The sequence below is a fragment of the Prinia subflava genome, chromosome 9 (assembly GCF_021018805.1).
Source record: "Prinia subflava isolate CZ2003 ecotype Zambia chromosome 9, Cam_Psub_1.2, whole genome shotgun sequence".
In the NCBI taxonomy this organism is placed as follows: Eukaryota; Metazoa; Chordata; class Aves; order Passeriformes; family Cisticolidae; genus Prinia; species Prinia subflava.
In genome coordinates, this window is record NC_086255.1 from 9,861,477 (window position 1) to 9,887,307 (window position 25,831).

A 25,831-nucleotide genomic window follows, 5' to 3' on the forward strand; every position below is an offset into this window, starting at 1 on the left:
CCTCCACTGCCCTGCCATCTGCTTTGCTTAGACCTCCCCAGTCCCAGAAGGATTCAAGCTGCAAGTGCCTCGAACCAAGATGCCTTGCAGTCTCCAAGCACAATGCCTTCTCCCCACATCTTTCCACCTCTCAGGTCCTGATAAATCCTACCCATTAGTACAAAGAGTCTCTGAGGACGGAGCCTCTCCAGGGGAAACGCTGTGAATTGCAGCAGTTTGTGGGTCATTCCACCCGGGATCCGCCAGCTGCATTACCGCCTCTGCCCACGCAGGGGCCTCAAACCCTCGAACCAATCCACTCCAGGGTTTGCTACCAGCTGCTCCAACATAAAAACGTGTCCTGGGAGTTCTGTGTTCCTTGCTGCACGGTGTAGAAGGATTTCTCAGAAACAGTTTTCTATTCAGTGAGTGATTTACATAACCTACTACAGATTTCTTTGATCACAGCTGGGAAATCTACCAGGGCACTGTTCTTTGTTTCCTACAACAAGCACATTGCATAAGGAGGAGTCATTTCAGGCTAATTCTGTCCCTTTGGCAGCACTTTTCCTCCCTCATCACCCATCTTCCCTCTCTATATCCTGACCTGCAGTGAAGTATTTCAGCCTTTCCCAGATACTGACAATGCTGCATTTTCTTTTCACATCTCACTTTGCCAAAAGTGGAGCTAGAAGAGCACTGGGCTAGCTGGAAGGTTCACACATGGAACTCCAGCAAGCCCAACCTGTCTCACACTCTTGTGGTTTGTGCTAATGCTTCAGCAGTGGAAACTCATTAGCACACCAGAAAAAGAAGCTGCATTTCCCGTCAAAATGCAGTCATTCAACAGTAGGTATGTTTTTCTTTAAAGAGATGCAGCTGTCAACAAATGACCACAATACAGAACAAGATCCTTGCTCTTCAAATCCATCATTTTTGTAGTTAAGGAGTTTATTATGGGCTCTTCCAACAATGTGGCTTGTGGCAATGATAAATGGCTAACCAAGGGGGCAAGGCTTGCTTGCTCTTTTTACTTATTTATTTATTTTTAAGCAGCGTCACATTTCCCTCAACAAAGTTAGCTCTGGGCAGCAAGGATGAGCACTTGCATCAGGGAAGGCAGCTCTTACCTTGATATGTGCTTTGGCTTTGTTGAGCAGCCCAAGCGTGGTGTGCCGGGTGCAGTCTGGTCCGAGCGGTATCAGAACTTTCAAGCGTTCTAGACACAGGCGCAGGTGAGCTCGGCTGCAAGGGGAGAACAGGAGCATGAGAGCCACGCCTTCTGCAAGGCAATGTCATTTCTTTCACTTCTGCCTCCCCACGAGGCAGTTTTCAGGCTTCCCTGTCTCCACACATCACAAGATTCCCCTCAGGTACCAGCACAGACTGCCGCTAAACTATTTACACTTCAAACATCAGCTGCTCACCAATACTTGCATTATTGCTAACCTCTGACAGACACTGTTTATTTTCTTGCTGTCTGAACTGATAATCTGACTCACCTGGATGAATGTTGTGCAGGGGCAAAGGCACATAGGAAAATGGCACAAGTATCTCATAGATTTCCACTCTCTCTGAGCTATTTGCTGTCTCCTTTGCTGAGAAGAACTTTTGTGAAAGTAGTTTTGAATGACTGCTACCCCCTGCATGCTTGTTCATTGCTAGCTCAGGGACATTTGCCATGAACTGACCTGAACACGTTCTTTTTGCACAAAATTAAGATCATCAATGAAAAAGATGGTCAACCAAAACACTGAAACAATCCCTGGTGACAATTAAAGGAGTGAGAGGGATAGTAGTTTGCAAGAACTGCATTCTTACTCCTTCCTGGGCCCAGGTCTGAAATGCTGCTAGGGGTGCAAGGTCTGTGGGAATGAGCGACCCCAAGAATTTCCCCTGGGCAGACTTCTGACCTTGGCTCACATCTACAGAGACAGGCTCCAGCACAACAGCACTGCTGGTGATATGATCCATTTTCTGCAGAATACGGCAACGTTCTGGGGTAAATGGTTCAGGCAGCAGTGGCCACACACATTGTCCTCAGGCTGCAGGGGAAAACTGTTCCCACTGTCTCCTCCTCTGGATCACGTATGCAGGGATGAACAGCAGATTTATGGAAAACTATCGAGTGTGGGTCGCTTTTTTCCCCTCCCTCTCTCTTTCCCAGACATTAATGATTTATGTCCAAAGTTGTCATCCCAATCAATAACACAATGACATCAGCTTTACCATTCACATGCAAGAAACACCAGTGCAAAAGACTCTTGAAAGCCTATCCCAGCCCCTGCTCATGCACAAAGAAACTGAATCTTAGCCTGATCCATCTCAATGCAGGGGAAGAAAAAAAAAGAAAGAAAAAAAAAGAGCATGGACAGTTCATTTCCATTTGTTTTTCAAATGCACTATTGCACCCACTTTGAAAGGGGTGGGGGAGAGGAGTCTGTAATCAGGCAATTATGTCAGTGACAAGCAAGGATGATTAAGGGTGGAAGGGTCAGGGGTTTTGCTGATGAACTGTCAGCACAGGGGAGTGTTCACTGGCCGTGCTGTAGCTGTAAGCTCCTCACAGTTTCTACCATAAATCTCTTTACGAAGGGTTCATCATTCTGTCTCAATAACAGTCACAGGGCTGCATATGACCAGCAAGAGCCTTGAAGAAAACGTGTTTTCCATTAAACATTAACAAATACAGGGGTGTGGAAAGGGAAATCATAATCCAAAAATCAAACTGAAAGAACAGTAATCATATCAATCTCATCTTTTACTTCTCAGCTTGCTCTAGGGCAAACTTCACTGCTATTAAACCCATATGGTTGACATGGGGAGATTTTTTCTACCTAAAAGCCAGTTTTCAACACAGAGCTTGGTCAGGAGTGTGCATCCACTACAGGTGTTTCCCCTGGGTCCCACAATGACCAAAAGGGCAAGCAGTGAAAAAGTATTGCTGGTTCACACTGGCACTACAGTTTGTGTCATCCCTCAGCAGACTGGACACTGACTTCCTGCACAGAAAAGAAGAGGAGCAGGATCTTGTGGTCAAAGACATTCTGGGGTTTGAAACCTGTTTTTGGATATACCACAGACTTCCTGAATGGTCACACAGGAAAGTCACTGAGTCAGAGCTGTCAGAACACAGCCATCAAGCTGCAGCACAGAGCAGCATGTGTCACTTCACAGCACAAGAACCAGCTCCAGCCACACACTTCACCTACGGATCAGTCCAAGTTAAAAACAGAGCTTGAGCAGAGCTCAGATCTGGGGGCTCCACCTAACAGCAGACTGCTACATAGCACCTGCTACAGGCAGGTACCACAGACCTAGAGGCAGCTCCCAGCCTATGGTGAAAATCGAATGATTTGTGTAACAGGAAAAAAGACAGGAAAAAATGGGGACCGACATCTAACCAGCGGCAAAGATACCATAGTCCACTCCTGAATGTGGAGAGAAATGGACAACCCATCTACAGCCTGAGACTTGGGCTGATTCTCAGCCCTGTGTTTTACCAGGAACAGGGAAGGTGCTGCACCAGGAACTGCAATTCCTGGAACCAGTGATCAGCTTTGGACAGGAGCAAGCACTGGCTGGATCGCTGAGACAGGGATCCAAAGGGTGGCACTGATCTGCCACGTCAAAGGCTGGGTTATGTGCAGACTGAACAAGATCAACCCTGTTAAGCACCTGAAAGCTACAGGCAAAGGTCCAGCCACGTAATAAAACCCCAGACTTGAAAACCTTCCCATTGTGCCCCAGGACCACGGTGGAGTGAAGAAGGTTACTGCTTGTTCCAGCTCACACAGACCATTTCCACAGAGGCCACCCCCACCCGTGGCTCTGCTGGCTGCTGGCCAAAGGCTGTGGCCTGCAGCAGGGGTGATGGCCTGTGCCAGCACACCAGGCATCAGAGGGGCCACCTGCCTGGACACGAGTGTGCTCTGAGCTGATAAGTTCACAGTGGCACACAGCAAGGCTCGGGCTGCAAGCACACTGCAGGGGCAGGCGGTGCTGGCTGAACTAAGGCAGGTTTGGAAGAGGTTTCATCAAAGCCATTACTTCTGTGCTGCTGCTGGATTTTCCCTGCTTTGCACTCCCAAGCTGAGCCACACTGGGATAGGAAAGAGCAACCAAGACTGCAAACTGTCCTGGTACATGAGCATGTTGCTTTCCTTCAGAGAGATCAAACTGAACAACTTTTACAGCTGTTACCCCTCTGCAGCATTCAACACCTTCGTTACCTTTTTATTTTTAAAATCTAACCCAATCACAGTCCCTGAGCTCTCTTAACTTCCAACAGCCCCAGTGGACCATGATGGGTTCTTAAACGGCAGAGCACACACTGCAGGTCTGACACACTGATGGGTGCATCAGAAATAAAACTCCAGAGGCCTGGGAGGAGTCACTGCTCACTGGACTGGACGTGGCACACAGGGATATGGTCTAGCTGACAAAGTGGGCATCGGTCAAAGGTTGAACTCCATGGCCTTGAAAGTTTTTTCCAACCTAAAAGATTTTGTGACTCTTTGAAAACCGTCACAGAAGACTTAGCTAAAAGACCATTTCAGAGAGAAAGCAATCACAAAGCCATTAATCTTTCTTATCAAGTCCTGGAGCTGCCCCATGGCAGCTGTGATTCTGCAGGTCAGGCCATGATGGGAGAGTCTTTTCCCCTTGTTTACCTGGACTCTGCTGCAACGTGGCTTTGACAATGCTGCAGGCTCTTGTTTTCAATGAAAATACCAGCATTGTGCAGCCTCCAGACAGAGCCAGACGGCTTTCCATGTAAACCACTGGATTATGCCAATATTTGACGCATCTGCCAATATCTAGAAAAACAACTCTAAAAGCCCATATTGTTATATAACAGAGAAACAAGGCAGGCTTGGTGCAAAGGGCTGCTGCTTCTTGCTCTCTTGATTCTGAGGAAGACAGAAAATGACAGAAGGAGAATTCCAGTTTCAGCAGAGGCCGAAGCTTTTGCATGCTAGCTGCAGGGGAGATGGGAGAAGCTGGAGCTCTTCCTCCTGCCAAAGTGGGAAAAAAACAGGTTCTCACAGCAGCATCCTGAGCACATTGTAGCTGCTTGATGTGTTGAAAAAGAAACCTGTGAAGGATTCAAAAGAAGGGGGCTCTCCACTTCTGCAAGGGATCAGCCTGGTCCCCTCTTTCCCCCTTCTGCTTGATCAGAGGGAAAACTCCTGTTTGAGATTCCCATATTGGGGGGGCATTGGGATGGCCAAAAAAGGAGAAAAACACCTGAGCGGTTTCAGAAACCCAGAGCCAAACACAAGCCCTGTCCCAAAGAGCTGAGGATCACCCTTCACCTTGTTTCACCTGGCCACTCTGGCTAGGACAGAGCCCCTCTGTTGCTTGTGCTTCCTCCCCTGTGTGGGGCCAGGAGGAGACTAGAAGCAAGTTTCTCTGGGATGTGGAGGGCAAGCAGGGCAAGGATGCCCTCTTTTCTCTGCTGGGAGCTGCAATGGGCCAGGAGACTGGAGCAGAGAAGAAGGATGAGAAAATCCAGCAGCCCCATAGCCCTGCCAGCAGATCCACAAGCTGTAGACAGCTGCAAGTGGAGGAAGGGGGTGCTGGCCCTTGAAATGGCAGCCCCAGTGCTGCTCACTGGGCACCTGCTGTTCTCCCTGCCTTCCCTTTGTGCCTGTACAAGAGCTTCTGACTGTATTTGGATTATCTGACTGTATCTGGATAATCTACTTCTACCCCCCAGCTCCCCTCCAAGGTCCTCTGTCCTGAACCTGTATCAGAGGGGAGCCTGGTTCCTGCCCTGTGCAGCCCCCCCTTGCACTTGGCTCTGCCTGGCTGCAGAGGGCTGTAATTTCACAGCCTGCTCTCCTCTCCAGCTCCCAATGACATCACCCACTCTGATTATATAAAGCACAGGGAGGAAGCCTTTATTTATGCGTGCTTTTTGCTCATAGCTTCAGCTGTCTCAGTGTACAACACACATGCAAATCCCACTGCAGGAACTGGGCTCTTTTGCCTGAATCAAAACTGCACTGCAGAAAAAGGTGTGGGTGCAAAAAAAAAAAAAAAAAAGTCTCTGTTTCCTTCCCCCACACCTCTGAATGTATTTTTGAGGAGTTTGGGTAGGAATCAACTAAGCACAACACTCTGCACCACAGCAAGCTGGGCACAAAGCCACCAGCTTCCTCCCTGCCTGGGAAGTCCCTGGAGAGCTGAGGGACCTGTGCTGGCAGCTCCAAGCCACAAAGTGGCTACACAGAGGCTGGAAATCTACCCCCTAACAATGCCAGACAGGGTCCCTGCAAGGGCCAGCCCAGGGCTGTAAGGCCACTGTTCATTTCCCTCCCTGGGCCCCGGTGGGCTCAGCCAAGCCCCTGTGCACCCCCTGGCAGGCTGGGGACCCCCACTGCTGCTCCATCCTCCTCTGCTCAGTGCTGCAGACACAAGCCATCCCTGCATGTTAACACTGCCAGAGAGACAGCAGCCTCTTTGCCAGAAGTGGTTTGGGATTTGTGCAGGGCTCTTGCCAGCTTCCACCATGGGCAGAAGTGATGGAAACTGAGAGAAGAAACTTTCTCTGCTGAGGAGCCAGGAAACGCGCGCACACAGGGCTCTGGAGCAGCAGGTTTACCAGACTCAGCACTACCCCCCTGTCAGACACTGCTGAGAGACTTTGCTGAATCAAGGCCTGAACATCTGCAAAACACAGACACACACAGATACACACACACACAAACTCTCTTCCCATCTTTAAAAGATCAAGCCTCCCTCCCAGCAGGAAATGACCAACTCGCCTCCAGTTACAGTTCAAGATGCTGAATTCTTAATTTTGTATGTTGAAAGAAGGGAGCATCTGAGGGAAAAGAAAAGCGTTTCCCAGATATTTTTGTACTTATGCCTCCAGGTCTATAGGGCTTGAATTCAACAGTGGATTTAGGCATGTGCTCAACATTAGGAATATGCTCAAGTTCCACTGAGGTTAAATCGGGCACTTGATCTCTGTGAGATGTTAAAAAAATAGAACCAAACCAAAGGAAGCACCAAAAGAGCCAGAAGAAGGGGGATCCTAACATGCAGAAGGATATTATCATATGTCTCCTCTTCCCTCAAAGCCTTTTCAAAGTCGAATCTAATTTAACCCTGAAATTAGAAACCACCAACTTTGTTTGGATTTGAGAGCCTAACAGATTGCCTAAAAAATTCAGGAGGGATCACTGGTTAAAGAAAGCAATTCCTGGAGAAACACATGTGACCCCACATCAATAATTCACTGTACGAGAATGATTTTCAGATAAAAGTAATGAGAAACACATGCAAAAACCACAGGGCAGGGAAAATACTGCTTCCTTCTAAAAGCAGTTTGCAGGTCAGAGGCTGCTTAACTCCAAGAGCCATCACAGATTTGAAGTTTTTCCTTGCTCTTGTCCCTGACCCCCAGCCCTCTCAGCGAGGTATCTGCTCCCTGCTTTACCCAGCACTTGTCTCAGGTTTTTCCAAGCCCCTGGCTGCGGGCTGGAGGAGGCAGGAGCAGGGCTGAGCCCCGCTGTCAGTGCTGCAGCACAGTTATGCAACTGCTGCGAGCCCTCCGGCCACGCAGGAACGCCGCGGTGGCGCCCGGCCAGCCTGCAATAAACACACTCACACCCGCTCACCCTGATTCCACAGGGCACCACGGACACGTGTTTCAGCAGGAAATCTGGCTCACAAATACACAGCTAAAAGTTATTGCTCTCCACCTGAGCTGTGAAATCGCCCACAACAAGCTTTGCTTTTGGATTTTAAATCAGGTCTCTCCTCATGATTATTTTCGTGCATTTGCTCCCAGCTGGAAGAGGATACTTGCTCATCTGACCCTGTTTCCAGTCAATTTCTAACGATGGTTCCCTGGTATGCAGGAGTATTTATATTCCAAATGCTAATAAAATGTGCCATGGAAATTAAATGAAAAAAAATCCTTCACCTATTTAAATTTTTAGATGTAAAGATCTACCATTTAAAATAAACAAAGAAATGAAAATTTAAGATGAACAATAAAAAGACCTGACAACATACTGTAAATAGGAATTTAAAGGAACAACAAAGTTCTACAAGCAATATTTTCAGCCTCATCTTAACCATGTCAGGTCTGTCTGCAAAAGTCAGAGATGAACATTCACCCAACTGTATTCTCAAATCAAGGGCAAAGGAAAAACAAACCGCAAATGATGAGATCTATGACCTAACAACGCTAAGAACAATAACAGAAATCATAAAAAAACCCAACCCCAAGGCAATGCAGTTTTTCAAAGTCACACAAATCAATGCACCTCTGCCTGACCAGACAGGTAAGGGTGGCACAGTGCATAAGAAAGCAGAGTCATGATTCAAGCCCATAAGTGGAAACAAAATACAAACAGCAATGTACTGATGTACCCCACAACTGCAGTGCTTTGTCCAAAGGCCACCTCAGTGACAAAACCAAAACCAGGTACCCTGGGAAAGGGAGCATCTTACCAAGCAACTGAAATACTCAGGAAAAAATGGTCGGTTTTGGGGCACACAAACCCTTCTCCCATCTGCAACAAAAGTCGCAAGCTTTAAGGTAAGCATAAAGCAAGAGTTTTACTTGAAAATGTACTGCCCACTATGTCAAGAAAATGTACTCTCCACTGTACACTTTGAAAGCGTCCATGCTACAAACCCTGACTGTCCCTGAGCCCTGTGTGGCCTTGCACTGCAGCGTGAGCATATGGCCAAGTGCACCTTACACAGAAATTACTTCTACCCCCAAACCTAGATGGGGACACTCATCACTGATGTCAACTTTGGAAGAGCTTCAGGTTCTTAGCAAACAGAGGCTGCAAGACCAACAAGCTTTGTGCCAAGTGATGTGTTGCCACCACTGGTCCATTCCAACACAGATCTTTCCAGCCTACTGCAGCAGTCTGGAGAAGACATGCTTTCTCCACCTCTCTCTGCATCACACAGCTGTCAAAATCTCTGCCTTTCCTGGGATCCTTCTGGGTGTAAAACTGAATATTGTGGAGAGGGCTCTCCTAATTATGTTATGATTTTGAAGGCAAATTAATTACTTCACAGTTTTCAAAGAAGGATGGAGGGACGTGAAATCAGGTAGCCTCCAATGCTTTGATGAAATCTGGGGGAGCTGGCTGAAAGATTTGGATTTCCTGCAGGACGGGGTCTCCTGGGCTGCACTATGGAGTGGTAACTGATGGTTTTAGCTGTATCTCCCAGTGGCTGATCAGCCTGTTCACACTGTGCAGATGTTAAGTGCAAATCACGTTGTTCAGCAGGAGCTGGCCTACGATGAGTTACTTTGGCATGTGACTTTGACACTTTGAGTTACAGGGACACGTGAGAGAGCATCCACTTCCAAAGTTCAAAGCCACAGCATTGCAGATACAGCTGTGAACAGGACACTCCTGAAAACCTGGGATTCCCGCCCTCAGAGAGAGGGGAGAGGAGTAGTAGCGGACGAGAGCAATTCTACTCCTACCTCAGGGAGTAGGCTTGCTCTCATCTGACACTGAGTCTCTATGACCTTCCTTTTCACTCTCTTCTCTGACAGCACTGTTTGCTCTGCTATCACTAGCTGCCATCCTTCAGCCTGTCTAGGCTTTGTTTCTGTCCTCTTCTCTGACCATCTCCTGGACTGGAAACCCTTTGGTAAAAGTATGCAGTTGCCAAATGCACAGACATGGAAACAGGTTCCTGTGACTGCACCCAGAATTCCTAAATCAAGTAGATCCCAAATAATTATACTAAAGCAACACTATAATTCTGAAGTGACATATCCAGGACTAACTTTATTCACAGCATAACTTCTGGGCCTTTGGGTCCTATTTGTTGCACATCTTGAGGTTTTCTTCTTTGATCTATAGGGCTAGAAGACAGACGTTTCATTTAAATGAATAAAACAGTTTCTAAAAAAAGGAGATTATCTGTAATCTCGTAACTTCCAAAACCAGAAAAGGCAATGTCAAAAACTTTAGAATACTGATGCTCAAAGTAATAGAAATTATGTCATTTTGGAAGGTGCCTCCTCCAGAATGAACTCACAGTTGCTCGGTAACATGACTGCTCATCCTTTCATAACCCCTTTGATCTTCAGAGGCACTGATGACACAGCGCTGCTCCAACTCAGTAGAAAAAGATCAAATGCAATAACCTGGGCTTCACAATGAGAAGATGACGAGAGCAGCATAGGTGGCCACCTGCCCAGCAGAGGAATGGAATCAATCAATGCCTGGCATCTTCTCTCACCCCTTCATTTTCATACAGATCTGACCTCAGTGCCCGTCCGCCACTTTCTCTTGCCTTCTCCCAGCTCCTCTATGCCATTCCGTGCATGAAATTTGGATAGTTATTAAGAGATGTCAAATACCAACAGAAGCTCTGGAGCAGATTTCTCCTTGAATTTATATATTGAGGATCTCCTCCTATCTATCTTAGACATTAGTCAGAAAGTATTTTAATCCCTGGTGAATATAATTAACTATATTTTACTGTAGCACAAAAGACAACGTTACCAGCTAAACCCCATTTAGGCTGAGCTGTGCTCATAACAACATGCTAAACCAAACAGCCACTACAGGCCACAAATGCTCTACATCACCTTCTTCTGACTTAAAAACACAGCCCAGGTGCTGCCAGTATGGTCACATGTCACATGTCATGGTCACCTCCTGCACAAGATCATTTGTCACCAACTTCTCAATGTGCTGCCAAGCGTGCAGGTATTGCAATTTCCTGCCCTGGCCATAAGATATGGTTACAATCCTGCATTTCACTATCAGGGAACATGCAAAGTGAGCTGTAAACATCAACATGTAACCCAGGCTGGTTAATTATAAAGCCCAGTCTAATAAAAACTCTATCTTTGTTAAAAGGTGGTTAAAAATAGACCTGCTCTTTAAATAGCCAGCGGTGTCCTGTGCCCTGGTTCTCACTAATACCATTGTAATTATCCTTCTAGGGATACACAGTGTGCTCACGGCCAAGCCAGTGCAGAGTCCTCCTGCATGCTGCCAACATGCCTGCAAAGCAGCTGTGCCATTCATCAGAAACCTGCCTCCTTGCAGAGGAGGCACTAACCTGCTTTGCTGCAACCTACGGATTTTCAGCTTTACTGCTAGAATTAGGTCACCAGCAAAGATAGCCAAGATTTTCCAAACTCTCCAGCTATTCTTGATTATTCTGTTCAGATTATTCTGTTTCCTGGCTAAGCACCATGCCTCTGAAATGAAAAGGTATTTTGGGCTCCTGCAAGGCTTCTGCAGTCAGACACTGAGAAGCAGGGATGCTCTCACTCCATAATCCTTAATGGCTTCTAAAACTGCCAGGCAATGGGAAAGTTCTCCAGCTCAGATCTACCAGGTCCTTCCAGCCTCTCTGGAAGAAATCAAAGATGGTGCACACCAGAAAACAGATGAATTAGCAAGGATCTGCAGAGACCCTTGAAGACCCATGCCTGCACTTGAGCCTGGCAGAACTCGAGGCGGCAGACAGATTCCCAGCAGGCAGCTGGAGAGTGGCCAGGGACTGCTCTCCTGCCTACAGTGGAAAAGCTACCCCTGGTCCACAGAGTGTCACAGCAGCAAAAGCACACACAGTACCTCAAAGCCTCTGTTTCTTTGTAATACTACTGAAAGAGACCTTGGGCTTTGGTGCATGCCAAATACAGTCAGGTTTCAAACTTGTACTTTCATTAACCAGCTGAAAGAAGCAAGCATTTGCTTTAAAGACAGACATTTGTATATCACAGAAAGAGTAAAGGATGCTATCAACTTGTTATTTGGGAAAACGTATTTCCTGTTTTTAAAATCATGAGTGGGAAATTTGTCAATATCAAGAATAGATTCTGATCTGGTACTAGAAGTTTGTCATTAACATGATTTTTAAAATTACACAGGTAAGTTATAGCTAAGAATTTTTCCATCACATACATCTATTTTCTGAAGCTTACCTCACGGAAGAAAATTCCTAATGAAAATATATTCTAAGAATGTGACCATTTGACATACTTGTTTACACAGAATCTTTTATGCCAGAAGGAAAGCATGTGCTCTTCATCTAATATCTCTTCACACTGTCAGAAAGATTTAAGGAGTCATCAAATAACTACTGTACCTTTCAGGTATAGAGGGCATACATCTGGAACAAGGGAAGCAGTGCATGTAATTTCACCTTGTAAAATTATTTTAAATTTAACCTCAAAGTTCCCAGGGAAAATGAATTACCAGCCAAGGTCATTCTTAGATGTATGTTTGGAAAAAAAAGCAGTAGGAAGGAGAACTTAAGAGATCCTAGCAGTATTTTTCCCACTGGATATAGATTTTTGCACAGAAAAACCAGCAATACTATATTTTAAGAGGCTGGGAGTTAGCTAACATTAGGTGACAAATGGTTTTAATTCAGGTTACCTATACATATTACTCAGGAGTAAAGCCTGAACAGAGCATAGCTCCCAGCACACAGCCAGCAGGTGAACCATGTCCTGATCTCACACATACAGAGGTACCAGGAAAAAACCAAGTTTTTGAAAGGAGGCACCAGAGAGTATGAAAACACACCTTGCCTCTGTTTAGCTGGTGTGATGTGCTAATATAAACTTTTTCTCAATAAAGTTCTTCCAAAGAGGAGCCAAGTTAATTGCCTAGAGAATTAAAACAATATAAACTTCAGGAGGAAAGAACAACACAAACCCTCTGCCTTGTCCTTTCCCTTTAACTGGGCACCTTCCTTTTATTTTCTTTCTCTCCTGTAGGGGTATGTGAAGGCCAAGGATGTAAGACGGCTCAAACCTCAAACAAGGAAAAAGCATGGAGCTGGCTACTTGGAAACAGCTTCCCTGAGCTGGAAGCAAGAAGAAATGCATCTGTAACACATGCAAACTGCTCCATTTGCTTCAGCTCAACTACAAAACTTCCAGTGATTTCAGCAGGGCTCAAAAAATCATTATGTTTAGCACAGGACACTTTACCTAGTGAACTTTTGATCAGCTGGAGAAGGCCATTATGACCCCTGTCTGGGTCTTCAATGCCACAAATGGATACAAATTTGATTCCCTCAAACCAAGAACAGCTGTAGTTGAGTAAACTAACATTTGTAGGAGGATTAGCTGCCTTACACTTGTTGACCCTGTATTTTTCCCAGCAGGAAAAGGGTTAGGACCCCACTTGGAACAAACCAGACACTGAAAGATTCATGTCTTGTTTTGGAAAGAAAAATTATTTCAAAAGACAAAGAAAAAGAGAGAAGAGCTGAAACACCTACTTCTCTGGTTTGATGGAAACTGGTTTCCATTTGCACTGCTATCACAGCTGTATTAAGAAAATAACCACATGAGCTTACAGAAATACCTGCAGCAGCATCACTTTACAATCACAGTCACACCCTCCTTCCTTGCTCTTTTGTAGTGCTTATGTCACTCTCAGGGCCTCATGAACTTAGGCAAGATCCACTACTGCTTCACCATCAGATTTTTTTTTTTCTATGTTGCATCCCATCCTGGGACGACTCCTTGTTGGTTTCAAAAAACACTACTGTTAAAAATCATAGCTAAAAAAACAACAAAAAAGGTTATTTTCTCCAAACACAATTCACCTAGAGAGAGCCTGTGGCGGGTTTTCTCAGCATGAGAGCCAAACTGCAAACCAGAAGGATGAACTTTTTGACTTTCCTAGTGCTGTGCTAGCCAGGAGCTGGCAGAGCTTGCAGGCACTTCCAGGAAGGGTAAAAAGCAAACTGGAGACGAGATTTCCAAAAGCAGGAAAGGGTTACATAGCAGACAAGACCTTTAGGTGAGAATCAGACCTGTCCACAAACAGCCTGCATGACCCCAGGTAAATCCTGCAGGAACTGAAGTACACAGCACTCATCCACAAAATGGAGCTAATCCTAATTCCTTCCTGGAGTACTGCACGGCTGTAGCTACTCTTGGTTTTCAGGTGCTCATGTAGCTCAGCAATGACAATGGTGTGGGAAGAGCCAAGAAACCAGGATTCTCTGGGAAGCCTATTCAGCCAGTTTTCTCTGGTAGCTAATAAGGCTCAGAGTACAACATGGCCACATTTCCCAAAATGGATCAGTAACTCCTCACTACTTCACATAGGCAGCAAAAATCTATCTGAGGTCCTCTTTAATATTCCCAAGAAATTCTCAGGATGGAATTTCAAAGGAGTTTAGTCATAATCAGGAAGACAAGATAAAGGCTGTATTGTTGACACTGCAATCAAGCAGTCATAAAACTTTTTACTTTAAAACCTTTAATTTCTGATGTCCTACTGTTAATCGCATTATGGTTTAGGCCCCATAAAAAATATACACCACAGTAGCTCAGACATCATGCTACTTTAAAAAACAAACACCTACATAAGAGACTTCCTCTTCTTTCTGTTTTTTAAATATAAAGGTTACACTGGCTCATTGGTTTTATGTGGGGGATAGGAAACACTTAACTCTGGATGCTGGGATACCCCAAGTACTACCAGAATTGCAGAGAAGATTACAAGAGCTGACAAGATTAATCGTACTTTTCACTTTAAAGAACAGGACAAAAAAACAAGAAAACCTCCTTTGAAATGAAAAAATAAAAAATCCTTTAACAACCTCATGGAATTTGCTTTCCCCGGATGGCTGAGGGAAAGCACAAACCAGTGCTGTCTGCACAGACCCAGGAGCCAGCGTGGAGGGCTGAGCTCCTCCAGGGTGCCCAATACACATACAAACCCCTTCCCATGCTGCTCCTTCCTCACCACATGTTCTCTTCGTAGAGATCATAACAACCATACAGCTCAAAGAAACTCATGACTCCAGAGAGCCTTCACATGTTTTCCTGAGGCACTAGATACAAAATTCTGCTTCTCCTCTCCTCTTGCAATCCCTTCACTGAAATGTATCCCCGTATGTGCTTTTTCCAGTGAACATCAAGCCTGTAAGCCGCTTTTCCAAGCCCAGAAAAGTTTAAAAGAGGTCACACCACAAAGAACAGGCTCTGCACATTTCCTAAAAGGGTCATGTTACATAGAATATCCATAGGAAATGAAGTGTTCCCATCCAGTTTCCCACTTTTTTTGACATTAAAGTTGCTCTTTGGGTTAGGTGAAGTGGGAAACACATGCACTGGAAAAAGTAAAGATCAATGTTTCTAGTTCCCCACATTTGGCTATCTCAGACAGAACTGCTCAGCATACTTCGAGGGTCTAACAGAGTGATTTCTGCTATGAAAGTTCACTGCTACATTCAGCCTTTGGGACTCCTCACACTCACAGAGGCACTCAGCTTTGGATGACTTTTTTTATTCCCTTGAACAATGCTGAAATAATTTTCTTCTTAGTTGGATGTTAGACAAAACTTTCTAGCAGTAACCACAGTTAATCAGGGCAATAGGCTGCACTGTTTCCCTAAGCAAACCTGCTGTCAAATGCTTTTAAGGCCATGCTAGATTGGCACCTACCAGAAAAGCTTCAGATGGAGCTTATCCTTGGGTTGAGGGCACCAAATGAGCGCTGCAGGCCCCTCTCAGCTCCCACCCCTGACAGCTTCAGCAAACTTCAGAAACCACAGAAATCTGAAGAACACAGCTTCTTGCTCTCCTTTAGGTACAGGGCCTGAGCCAGCTGCATGGGCAGCATGCTGAATCTCTGAAAACCTCTCTGAGGTTTTACCTGGGTGACAGAGTACAAGATCTGCTCCAGAGTGGCAGCTGCAGCTGGCAAAGGGCATTAGTGCCGTGTGTGTGGGAGCAGGCGGGCAAATTAAAAGAGTGGATCCTGAGGCATCTGCAAGGCACTGTTTCCATTAGCAGAATGAGACAGCTCCCTGCTGTGCACATTGGCAAGGAAAGACCAGGAGCAAAGCAAACAACAGGAGGGATTGCAGGGAAGAGGAACCCCCCACCCAAACTGCTAAAACCGGCTGCACCCCAGCAAGCTCTGCAGTCACACAGCTGCAAACTTGGAAAAGGGCAGACAGCTCTGAGGAGCGCCAGGATCCACTCTGTGAGAAACACTGGAAACAAACACAGATCAAAGGGAAACACCAAGCTGTATACACAGCTGGGGCTGTCTTCCCCTCTTAAAAAGAGAAGGGCACGTAGGTTTTAACTGCAAGCTCTTTGTGTGTGCTTGCACGTATCCGTGCATCTGGGCAAACGCGCGTAGCCGCCCCACACTTGGCCTCCTGACACTGCCAGAGTGTAGCTAATGAATGGCATTTTCCAGGCTGGATGGAAGATTCCCACACAGCTGGGCAAAACCTGACCGGGCAACCCACAACTCAACCCACCCCAGGGAACAAGGCCAAATAGGTGGAAATAAAAGACATGGGAGATACAAAGCAACCTCTGTTTTAGCCTCTGATTTCTACAATAAACCTGCTGCACTGCTCCTCCTCTCAGAATGACTCATTTGAACAATTTCGTTGAGTTTCCAGAAGGAGCAGAACAATTCCCATCTAAGCGCTGGGCTTTGACCATGTGGAATTAGAATGAATAACCCAAGTGTTCAGCAGGTTGTGTCTTTAAGTAGTACTATAAATTCTTTCCTAAAAGGGAAATGAGGAGGACACATTGCTCTGAACCTCCTGGGAGAGCCAAAGCAATCCCTCCTGCACAGTCCAGCTCTGAGAGAAAGAGGACAGGAACACATTGCAGTAGCACATGGGACTGCTGGCGGTTTCCTGTTGTCAGGTCGTGGAATACTCTCGGCTGACCAGGCTCTTCTTCAAGGCTAGTGACAGCCACAGTAGGCTCCTCAGGGTTGATCTCTCCTCTGAATCTTCTTGTTCTGCTCCTTTTCGTTCCTGGGATGCTCACAGGAGGATCTTCCCATACACAAATAAGCAGCAAAATCAAGTCTGCCATCAACTGCCCTTCCACATAGTCCTCCTGACAGCTGTATGGCTTTGCCAGCCTTCACCCACGTAGAAGGGTCCTCGCCCTTTTACTACAAACACATCCACTTAAATCACAAGAAGAGCAGTGTCTATCAAATGCCCTCCTTCTGTTTTTGCATTATTCACTGTCCTGGACAGTAAGGAACCCTTGGCACTGCTCCCCAAATGACTCGGCATAACTACAGCAGTAGAGACAACTAGAGAGGAGCAACAACTGCCCAAGTGAAGGAGCAAGCATTCATCTGAGAGCCACTAAGAGCTGTGCTTCTAAATGATTCAGATGCTTTTAGATATTCCACCCTGGCTCAGCAACCAGACAACTCAGAGATAGCAGCCTGCACTTGACTCTGTAAGCATGACTAAATTTTGTGCAGCTGTTTACTACCTACCATGATAAAAACCACACCCTTACCATAGGAACTGCTATCAGTCTGGCCCATGTGTGAACCCACTGATCCCATGCACAGAGTTTGCTTCTATAAAAGTAATGCTGCATTTCAAACTCATGTCCTGTTTCCACTGGTGGCTTCATGAATAAGCTTTTCTGTACCAATCCTCCTTCTTTGCCTCAGCCCCTCCTGTGCAGAAACCCTTGTAACAGAGAGTCACAAGATCACTCTGTAACTGCTACATCCCCTTTACTGCCTCACCTTTTGTGAGCTGAACATGCTCATTTACAAAATCTCCCATTCATGGCAATCTGTTCTTCATCGTGAGTCTTATAAGTATTCAACTCCCAGGAAAAAAAAAATAAAAAGGAGAGAGAAAAAAGCATCCATGCTTTGCAAAAGCTTTTCATTTTTCCCTAAATAAGTCATGTTGCTTTATGAATGTACTCTCAAAGGTAAATAATTAACAGGCAAGAGGAGAAAATCTTATTACACAGCTAATGGGAAGTGATGCTCAGGCAGCAGTGTACCCATAAAGTACAGCTTCAAAAGACAGCCCCTAGGCTTTCTTAATGGAACATTGGGCTGAAAACCTGACTCATGCAGGGATTCCTCTGCACTCCTCCAGACTCAGACAAATCCAAAATCTACATCTGAGATTCAGCCTGCATCTAACAGACTCCAGTCTGTTTCACCTCTGAAAAACAGGATACTCCAATTTTGCACAGGCACTGTAAGGAACAGCCACAAAGAGCACTAGGCAGAGATCATCTCTATTTCCACACAAATTCAAACTCCCAGGGACAGCAGGAACACTGGCAGATTACACCACCTACTGCTATGTTCTGCCATGGCCCTGATGTGGCCCTGTCCATGTTATCCACTTGTTTCATGTGAGGAGAACTCCTGACCCTTAGTTGCCCTTAGCCTATTTAATTGTTTTATGGTTTTCTCATGCACTCTTTGGGAGGAAACCTGTGAGGTCTGTTTGCCCACAGTTATGCAAAATACTCAGGGTGACCAGCACCATTCTCAGCCAGACAAGAACCATTGCAAGATGTAGCCCTTCTCTGCTTTCCCAGACAAGGCTGTGAACACCTGCCACACTTGCATTTACCATCACAGCACCCAAAACTAGGAGTTAGACCATACTGCTGCCTCCCAAAGCAGTAACTGTGCCTCCACTTTGTGTCCATCTTCTCTTTCCTTATGGGAGAAGGTGTCATGCAGCACCTCCTGGCCCTGGCCAGCCCTGAGGGGACAGAAGGGCACTGAGAGGAACACAAGGGGTGAGCATGAAGTTTTGAAGGAAGGTGGGATAGGGGAAACTTGTGTGAAGAAGAGAAAAGGTAAACAACTGGCCAGAGATGTGGATTAATGAAGCAAAGGAATGGGTCAATGCAAACTTGTCCCTGCTCCTTTTCTTCATCCAGGCACCAGCTCCATGCATGTTCCTGCTTCCCATCTGGCAGAGGTCACACCAGGAAGACACCTGGGGGCATCTCACTCTTCCCATCTTCCCTTGGAATATAAGGTTAGAGGTGATCAGAGCTGTCATACTTTAGTAAAAATGGGCCACATAGAGAAAAGAGAACGAGAGCACGTTTCCTTCATCCCCTATCCCACTTCCTTTGGTTATTACAAGTCTGCACAGGCTACATTATTACATGTACCAGATGTAGATCAACACATACAACTTCAATTCCAAGAGTACAAGGTCCTGAAACTTGTCAGGTCATTAACAAGTGATCTGTCTCAAAATTATATTCCTATTACCTCATCTTCCCTACAGCAGAAATTTCCAACTGCCTTCTAGCTAGCAATGCTTTCAGGCCCTTGAGCAATGTTAGTCACTTGAACAAGAGAAGTTGTTGCATCAGGACTGGCTCTCAGCACCTCGATGAGCACCCTGGAAGAAAAAAAAAAGCAAGCCTGCAAAGTCTCCAGAGATCCACTCAGGAGAGATTTGGTAAGAACAGACCCATGACATGACTAAAAATGCAGCCAGGAAAGCTGAGTGCCTGACTTCCTACCTGGGGCCAGAGGTCCAAGCTCACTGATTACAGAGAGCATTTGGCCAATCTTTATGATTTGTTGAGGACAACCATAAATATACAGAACTGGAGAGAGTTCAGACTGAAAGAAAACTATGGCAATGCACCCAAGCAGAAACTTGAGGATGAACGTTTGGGAAGAGATTCAGGAACTACAGCTGGCAGTGATGGTGACCTCTGATTTGGTGCAGAGACCCGACTGCAGAGAATGCTTCTTTGGAAGATGGGGGTTTCCTCTCAGGTCTCCCTTCTGGGAGGCAGGATGATGAAAGGATTCTCAGCATCAGACCATTATGACAAGGCCAAGCAGATTGTGCTGACAGTTCTTTCTACAATGTGGGAGAAAAACACATCAGAAAGTGCCCCAAACACATCCTATTTAAGAAGGGCTTTGTGACAAATATCTGTTTCTGAAAAATGGCTTATAACAGCCATTTTATTGTGCAATGTTGTTGAAACAAAAACATTTTTCTTTGTGACAGTTTATCCAAAATAGTAGTATTGTTCTTTTCCCTCTTCTTTCTTCAATAGCTATTGGATTCCTAAGGGAGGTGCAGAGATCTAGGAGCAGAAAGTATGATAGGCATGCATACATTCTTCACTGCATCACTTTGAATAAAAAAATAAATCATATTGAAACTAGAAACTCCTATATGAGCAGTACTAAGGGACTTGCAATAAAATGTGGATCATTTTGTTTCCTTCAAATCTTGGCATGGAGACTAACTGTCCCTTTGCAGCAGCTGTAGTCAGAGTTCAGAATGTTCAGCAACCCAGCCAATGTGAAACAAAGCCTTTGCAGACTTTCAGTTGTAAGTGAATCAAAATGCTGCTTCTGCCCAAGGAGGCACTTTGCATGAGCAAGTGTAGTGGTCAGCCTTCCCCAGTGTTACACCAGTGACTGGTGACCCTCAGAGCAATGCAAAGAAATAGCAAAAGGCAGACTGACACCACATAACACTAGCTGAGCCTGAAGGTATCCAGAAAGAACAGCTCTCTGACAGCCTTACTCCAAAAACCACCAGCTTCACCCTCTCCAGGTTAAGCAAAAACAGGAACAGCACTGTAATAAGTTATCCAGATCTCCTAAAACAGAGAAACAGGCTGCAGCTCTGTTGAAAATTGTTAGTCCCAGCTGAAAACAGAGGCATCTGTCATCCAAACAACAGAGGTGTAGACAGCTAACCACCTCCAGCTCTTGTTCCACACTGGCCTTGGAGACAGGAGAGTTTAGTTGCAGTTCCCACAAGGAGCAAGTTGGATCAGTGCATGCTCTGACCTTTGGATGTGTCAAAGAAAGATGTATGCTCAGCTGTGCTGGATGCTGCAAGGAACACCACAGGTTCCAAGCTGTATTAATGAGGAAAACAATATGTACTGTCAATGTTTGCTACATGAAGTTAGCATGAAAACAAAGCCCACTCCAGAGAACAAATGAAATTTACTGGATTAGTTTCTTGTTCTAGCTCTCCTGATAAATAGCACTGAACTCAACACCACATTGATTAGTTGGATCAAGACAAACACTGATCAGATTGCCTTGGCAAGTATATATAGCATTACAAAAGCACAATTATCCTTGTCTATTCAGAGTAGCAAGGATTCACCATACTTCCATTTCCCTTCCCTCTATCTTTCCCAGCCTAGACAGCTTGTCTGCACCATTTAAAAGCCCCACATTAAATGCTTTTCCTAAGACACACTCAAAGCCCTTGTTCTAAAGAAACAGAACCAAACAGTTCAAATGCTGCAGAGCCTCAGAAGGCCCCTGTGTTTCAGTGCAAGCTGACCCAGGTCATGGTTCTCTCCTCAACATTCATCAGGGTTTTTTTCTTATCTTATTCACTACCTCAGATAGGCACCTGAGCACAACAGTCAGCTCTGGGTGAGAAACCGCCTTGGAGAACCACTCTGCAATAAACAGTTTCTCATGTCAAAGAAAGAATGAGTGAGGAACCACTGAAGATGGGAGATTCTGGTAAGAGTCAGGCTAAAAACCACAGTACTTGATCCTTGCTATGTCTTCTGTCCTGATCATCTCAAAAGATACCAGAGAGAAAGGATGTTACACTGCTTCACTCTGTGCTTTTACACGAAACAAACTTCTAGCAACTTGGTTTAGAAGTTTGTCTCCTTTAGATTTTTTCCTTTTTCTTTCTAAGTGATGTACTTTTGAAGAGCCACAAATTCTTCAAGATCTTCAGAAAATTCTATTTCCAGTGATCCCAAGGTCTCTTTACTTCTATGGATTTATCTTTTGTTTGAACTGAATTATTGTTACCATAAGAAAAATATGCTCTCATAATTCATTCTTTATCCAATTACTCAGCTTTGTTTTCCTTCCTTCTGTTGTATTACAAAGCAATCATCATCAAAATCTAGTAGAACAATGTATGATATACAGAAAAATGCTGGTGGGTGTTTTTTCTGCTTTTTATTTTTTATTTTTTAAATCTGATCAATAGCATTGCAAAACTCTTTCTGTCAGGAGACGTAACTTTTCTGACAGACACCACCACTGTGTTGGTCTACCAGAACTGCCACTTCAGAGAGCAGCAGGAAGTCACCTCAGAGCTGCGTGTCTTCCCTTCATACCACACTGACCACATCCTCCTAACACTGGCATGTGTCTAAAATGTTCACAGACAACAGCCAACACTATTATCTGTATAACACAGAACATTTATCTTTAGCCTGGATTTTATTTGTTATCCTTTTTGAGAAAATAGTACACTTGCAAAGTTCATCTTTCAGTCACACGCTTGATCTTGTTTTCTTTCAGAAAACGATAAAGTGTTGCTTACACATCAGGTCTTTTTGGTAGGCGTGTTAAAGGACTAAAAAGTATCATTTTAGTTACATATTGCAGATGAGAAGAATACTGGTTTCTTGTTTAAATGCAAGCTATGACTCATCCTGAGCAGAGATAAACTGAAACACATACCCATTAAATAAAATTCTTCAGTGTGAGGATTAATGACAGATAATAAGTATAAATTAACTTTAATCTTTTACAACAAACAAAGTCCCTTATATAAATGTCACTGCAATTTTTTAAAATAAAAAAACCCAAAAACCTAAATCAAAGCCAGAAGAGGACTCATTTAAATACTACAGCTGATGTTAGGCACCAAATCAAACAGCTCAGAACAGTAGAGTGTTCCAGAGTGAAATATTTTCAAGTAGTCGACATTAAAAAACTGTTTTAATATTTTAAAATACATTTTAAGGGATTTTCTACGTTAAAGGGGTAGCCATTAAAACATCATTGGCTCTTCAGTACTGAGTCCAAGTTAAATCACATATTCAAAAAGGAGAAGAACATTTTGTTTTACTAATATTGTCTCGCTACTGCTTGAAACAAACTCTGTGTAACTGTTGAATGGGTTAAACCAAAATTTAACTGAACATAAGAAGACTGCTGTTCACAGAAAAGAAGGGAAAAAAACAAAGTCAGAGACCTAATAGTGGACAATTTTGAAAATTATAGCGTGTGTCAATAATAGAGATAACAGTGAGATTCAGAAGGAATAATCTCAAATAATTGGGAAAATGAGCACCTGTCAGCCACTAAGCCATTAGTATCAGGGCTTTTATATTTGCAACATTAAGTCTGGAGACACTGACAAACTTAACAACACAGCAAATCAAACATGGAGCTGGGGAACACAGGAAGCAATCCCCCTCACTCAGAAAACACTGCTGTGGAGTTTGAAAATAATTGCTTCCAGTATGAAACTCGCTGCCCAAATCATTGGTAATGAACACTGCAAACACAGCAAAGGCACTGCAGTGTCTAGCTGGGTCTGCAGATGTGAGTAGCTGATCAAGCCATAGCATCTGCACTGAGGGACAGAGAATCCCAAACCAGGAACATCAGACTCCTGACCAAAGTTCCTAGATACAGGAGTTTGCCTGCACAGAGCACCCAATGTGATCAAAAGTGTGCCCTTCCCAGAAGGATGAAAACCAAAGGCTTGTAAAACCACGTCTGAGACAGACCTGGAATACAGTGCCCTGGAATGGGAAACCCTGGAGAAAAGCTAATGGTTAGGAATCTTCAGCCTGGAGCAGGTGGGGACTAAAGAGAACAACACACAAAAGGAAAGGAAGAGAGAGATATTACACCAACTGAAAATGGAAGGACAAATTCTGCAGCCACGAAAACACCTTCTCAATATTCAGAAAAATATGGCGTAAGGAGAAACTCAAGTAATAACACTCCTCTCACGAGTATCATTTGACATGCTAGTCAATAGTGAATCCTTATGGTACCCCCACCTCAGATAATATTACTGTCCTCAACAGAGACAGGGAATCAAGGCAGAAACTTCCTCAACTCACAACTGGTACCCAGCACATCCCAACCCCATCCCTCCATACAGGTCCTTAGCAGGACAGTAGGTATCTGACACTGGCTGCTAAGATCTCACCCACACAGAATTTGAAGTTTTGCTGCCTGCCCTCAGGCTAGAAGAAGATGATCACATATCCATGCAAACTTGGCCAATGTGACAGGACCAGGCTGGTACAGGGAAAGATGGAGACAGCCATGTTCTAAAGCTGTACTGAGGGCAAGCACCATTTGCAGTAACAATTAGATATGCAAATAAGCACATTGAAGATTAGTGACGGTTTCGTGTTGTCATGGAGAAAAAAGCACCTTCAGTTCTGGGTCAGACCCAAGTACTGCATTTTCCTTCCCTCACTGGTAAACAGAATTGGAGAGAGCACTGGAAAACCCAGGAGTTAACCACTCCCCAACACAGCTCAACCTGAGACTGGAGAGGCTGAAGCTCAGGGAGAAACATAACCCAAATAAAAAACCCTCCCTGCATCAACCCAGAGAGACAAGACCATGGCAACTCTGCAGATACCCAAAAATACCAGGAAGTAGAAGCACAGGCTGGAAGAAAACATCCACACCATCCAAAGGCCAAGCTGCTTCCCAAAATTGCTGCTGCTAGGGGGAGGCAGATGTGGGGGAAACCGAGGGCAACACAATTCATGAGGTACTCAGCCCCAGTTCCCTTGAAGCCACGTGGGGTTCTTGTCTGAATGCAAATACACACTTGGCTCAAAGCCTCTGTGTGTCTTTGGCCATCCTCACAGTCCTCCCACCCCTTGTTAAATGATGGCTGCTAAGAGAGAAGAGGAGGCAATCAACCTATTTAGACTCAGCTTTCCTTCCCACCCTGGGGGTTTCTTCATAGGAGCAGCTGGCCAGAGCACCGCCTTTGTTACAGCAGCCACAAAAAACACAGACACCCACCCTCAGCCCCCCTAAAATGCCACAGAAGAGCCAAGATAAGTTTATAATGGAAACCCTGCCACAACCTTAACTATAGCATCCTGAATGGAAGGCGATAATCTGATCTGTGTGTGAACTAGCTCCCCTTGTCTCAATGGTATTTATCTTACTTTAACTCCTGTTACAAAAGGGTTGAGTCATATAGGAGAGGCAGCCAACTACCAAAACTGCAGGGCTTGCTAAAACGTCAGATTCAAGGATAAACAGGCACAACCCTCGAACAGGTTGGAAGAGCACTCTGCAGGAGCGCTGGTAGCCAGACCTCTGGACAATGGCATTTTCTTCTGTGCTACAGAGACCATCACAGCCCGGGGCAGGGGTGGGGGGAGAGGGTGCAGAGCACAGGGCTCTGCCCTTCTCTTCATGGTAACACAGAGTACCCAGCGCCCAAGAAACCTGATCCCGTAGCAACCTCATGTATGGAAAGCGCCCCAATCAGATTTCACTGTGTCAGGAGAAGAACAGTATTTACTCTGCATACAGATTAGTCACAAAACTGGGTCACTTCTTGCCTTTTCAGAGAGAGAGAAGAAAACAACCAAAAACAAAGCTTCTTTTTCAGATCTTTTTGTGTCTTCCCCCCAACTTTTAAAACTGCATGATGCAGCGTGGTCACTCACAGCTGTCTAAGCAGATCAAACAGCACCTGCATGGGTAAGGTCAAAGCACATTACACTTACCAGGCCTACATTTTTTAGAATTCAGCTCATTAGCTACTCACCGGTTCTTTTCTAGTTCGTTGTGCGTAGACCTGGAAGATAAAAAAAAAATTTGGATTAGTCACCTTTGACCTCTGAGCACCGAAGTTCAACTGCTGTGAGCTGTACACATCCCCACTGGCACATCACAGTGCAGAGCCAACCAACTATACACATTAAAATCTATAATCTCAGCCTCCTTGCTGTCAAGATGTTCCTTCCCTCCAGAGCAAAAGCTGGTGCCCTTACTGCTAAAGAAAATGTTCCCCAGAGACTTAAATGCACACAAAATCCCAAAGAGAGGCAATGATTAGAACAAGGGACCAGACTCCTGGCACTGCCGCCAACTCAGTACAGGGCTGAAGTTTTTTCTTTGTGCTTTAGTTTCTTCATTCACCCTATAAAAATATCGTTATCATCTGCTAACACAGGAGCTCATGGAGCATTAATTTGTGCATCAAAGGCATGGGAACCTTCCTTCCAGTAGAACTGGCTCTGTAGGGACAGCCCCTGGAGCCCCTCAGC

General features: G+C 45.0%; 1 protein-coding gene across 2 annotated transcripts in view; it reads right to left on the reverse strand.

Moving 5' to 3' along the window:
- MXI1 (MAX interactor 1, dimerization protein) overlaps positions 1 to 25,831 on the reverse strand; it is a 56,024-nt gene that overhangs the window by 3,197 nt on the left and 26,996 nt on the right. For both annotated transcript variants that reach the window (XM_063405335.1, XM_063405336.1), the window contains exons 3-4: positions 25,330 to 25,359; positions 1,110 to 1,224 (exon numbers count right to left, since the gene is read on the reverse strand). In XM_063405335.1, the coding sequence (XP_063261405.1) occupies positions 1,110 to 1,224; positions 25,330 to 25,359 (145 nt within the window). The remainder of the gene's footprint in view (positions 1 to 1,109; positions 1,225 to 25,329; positions 25,360 to 25,831) is intronic.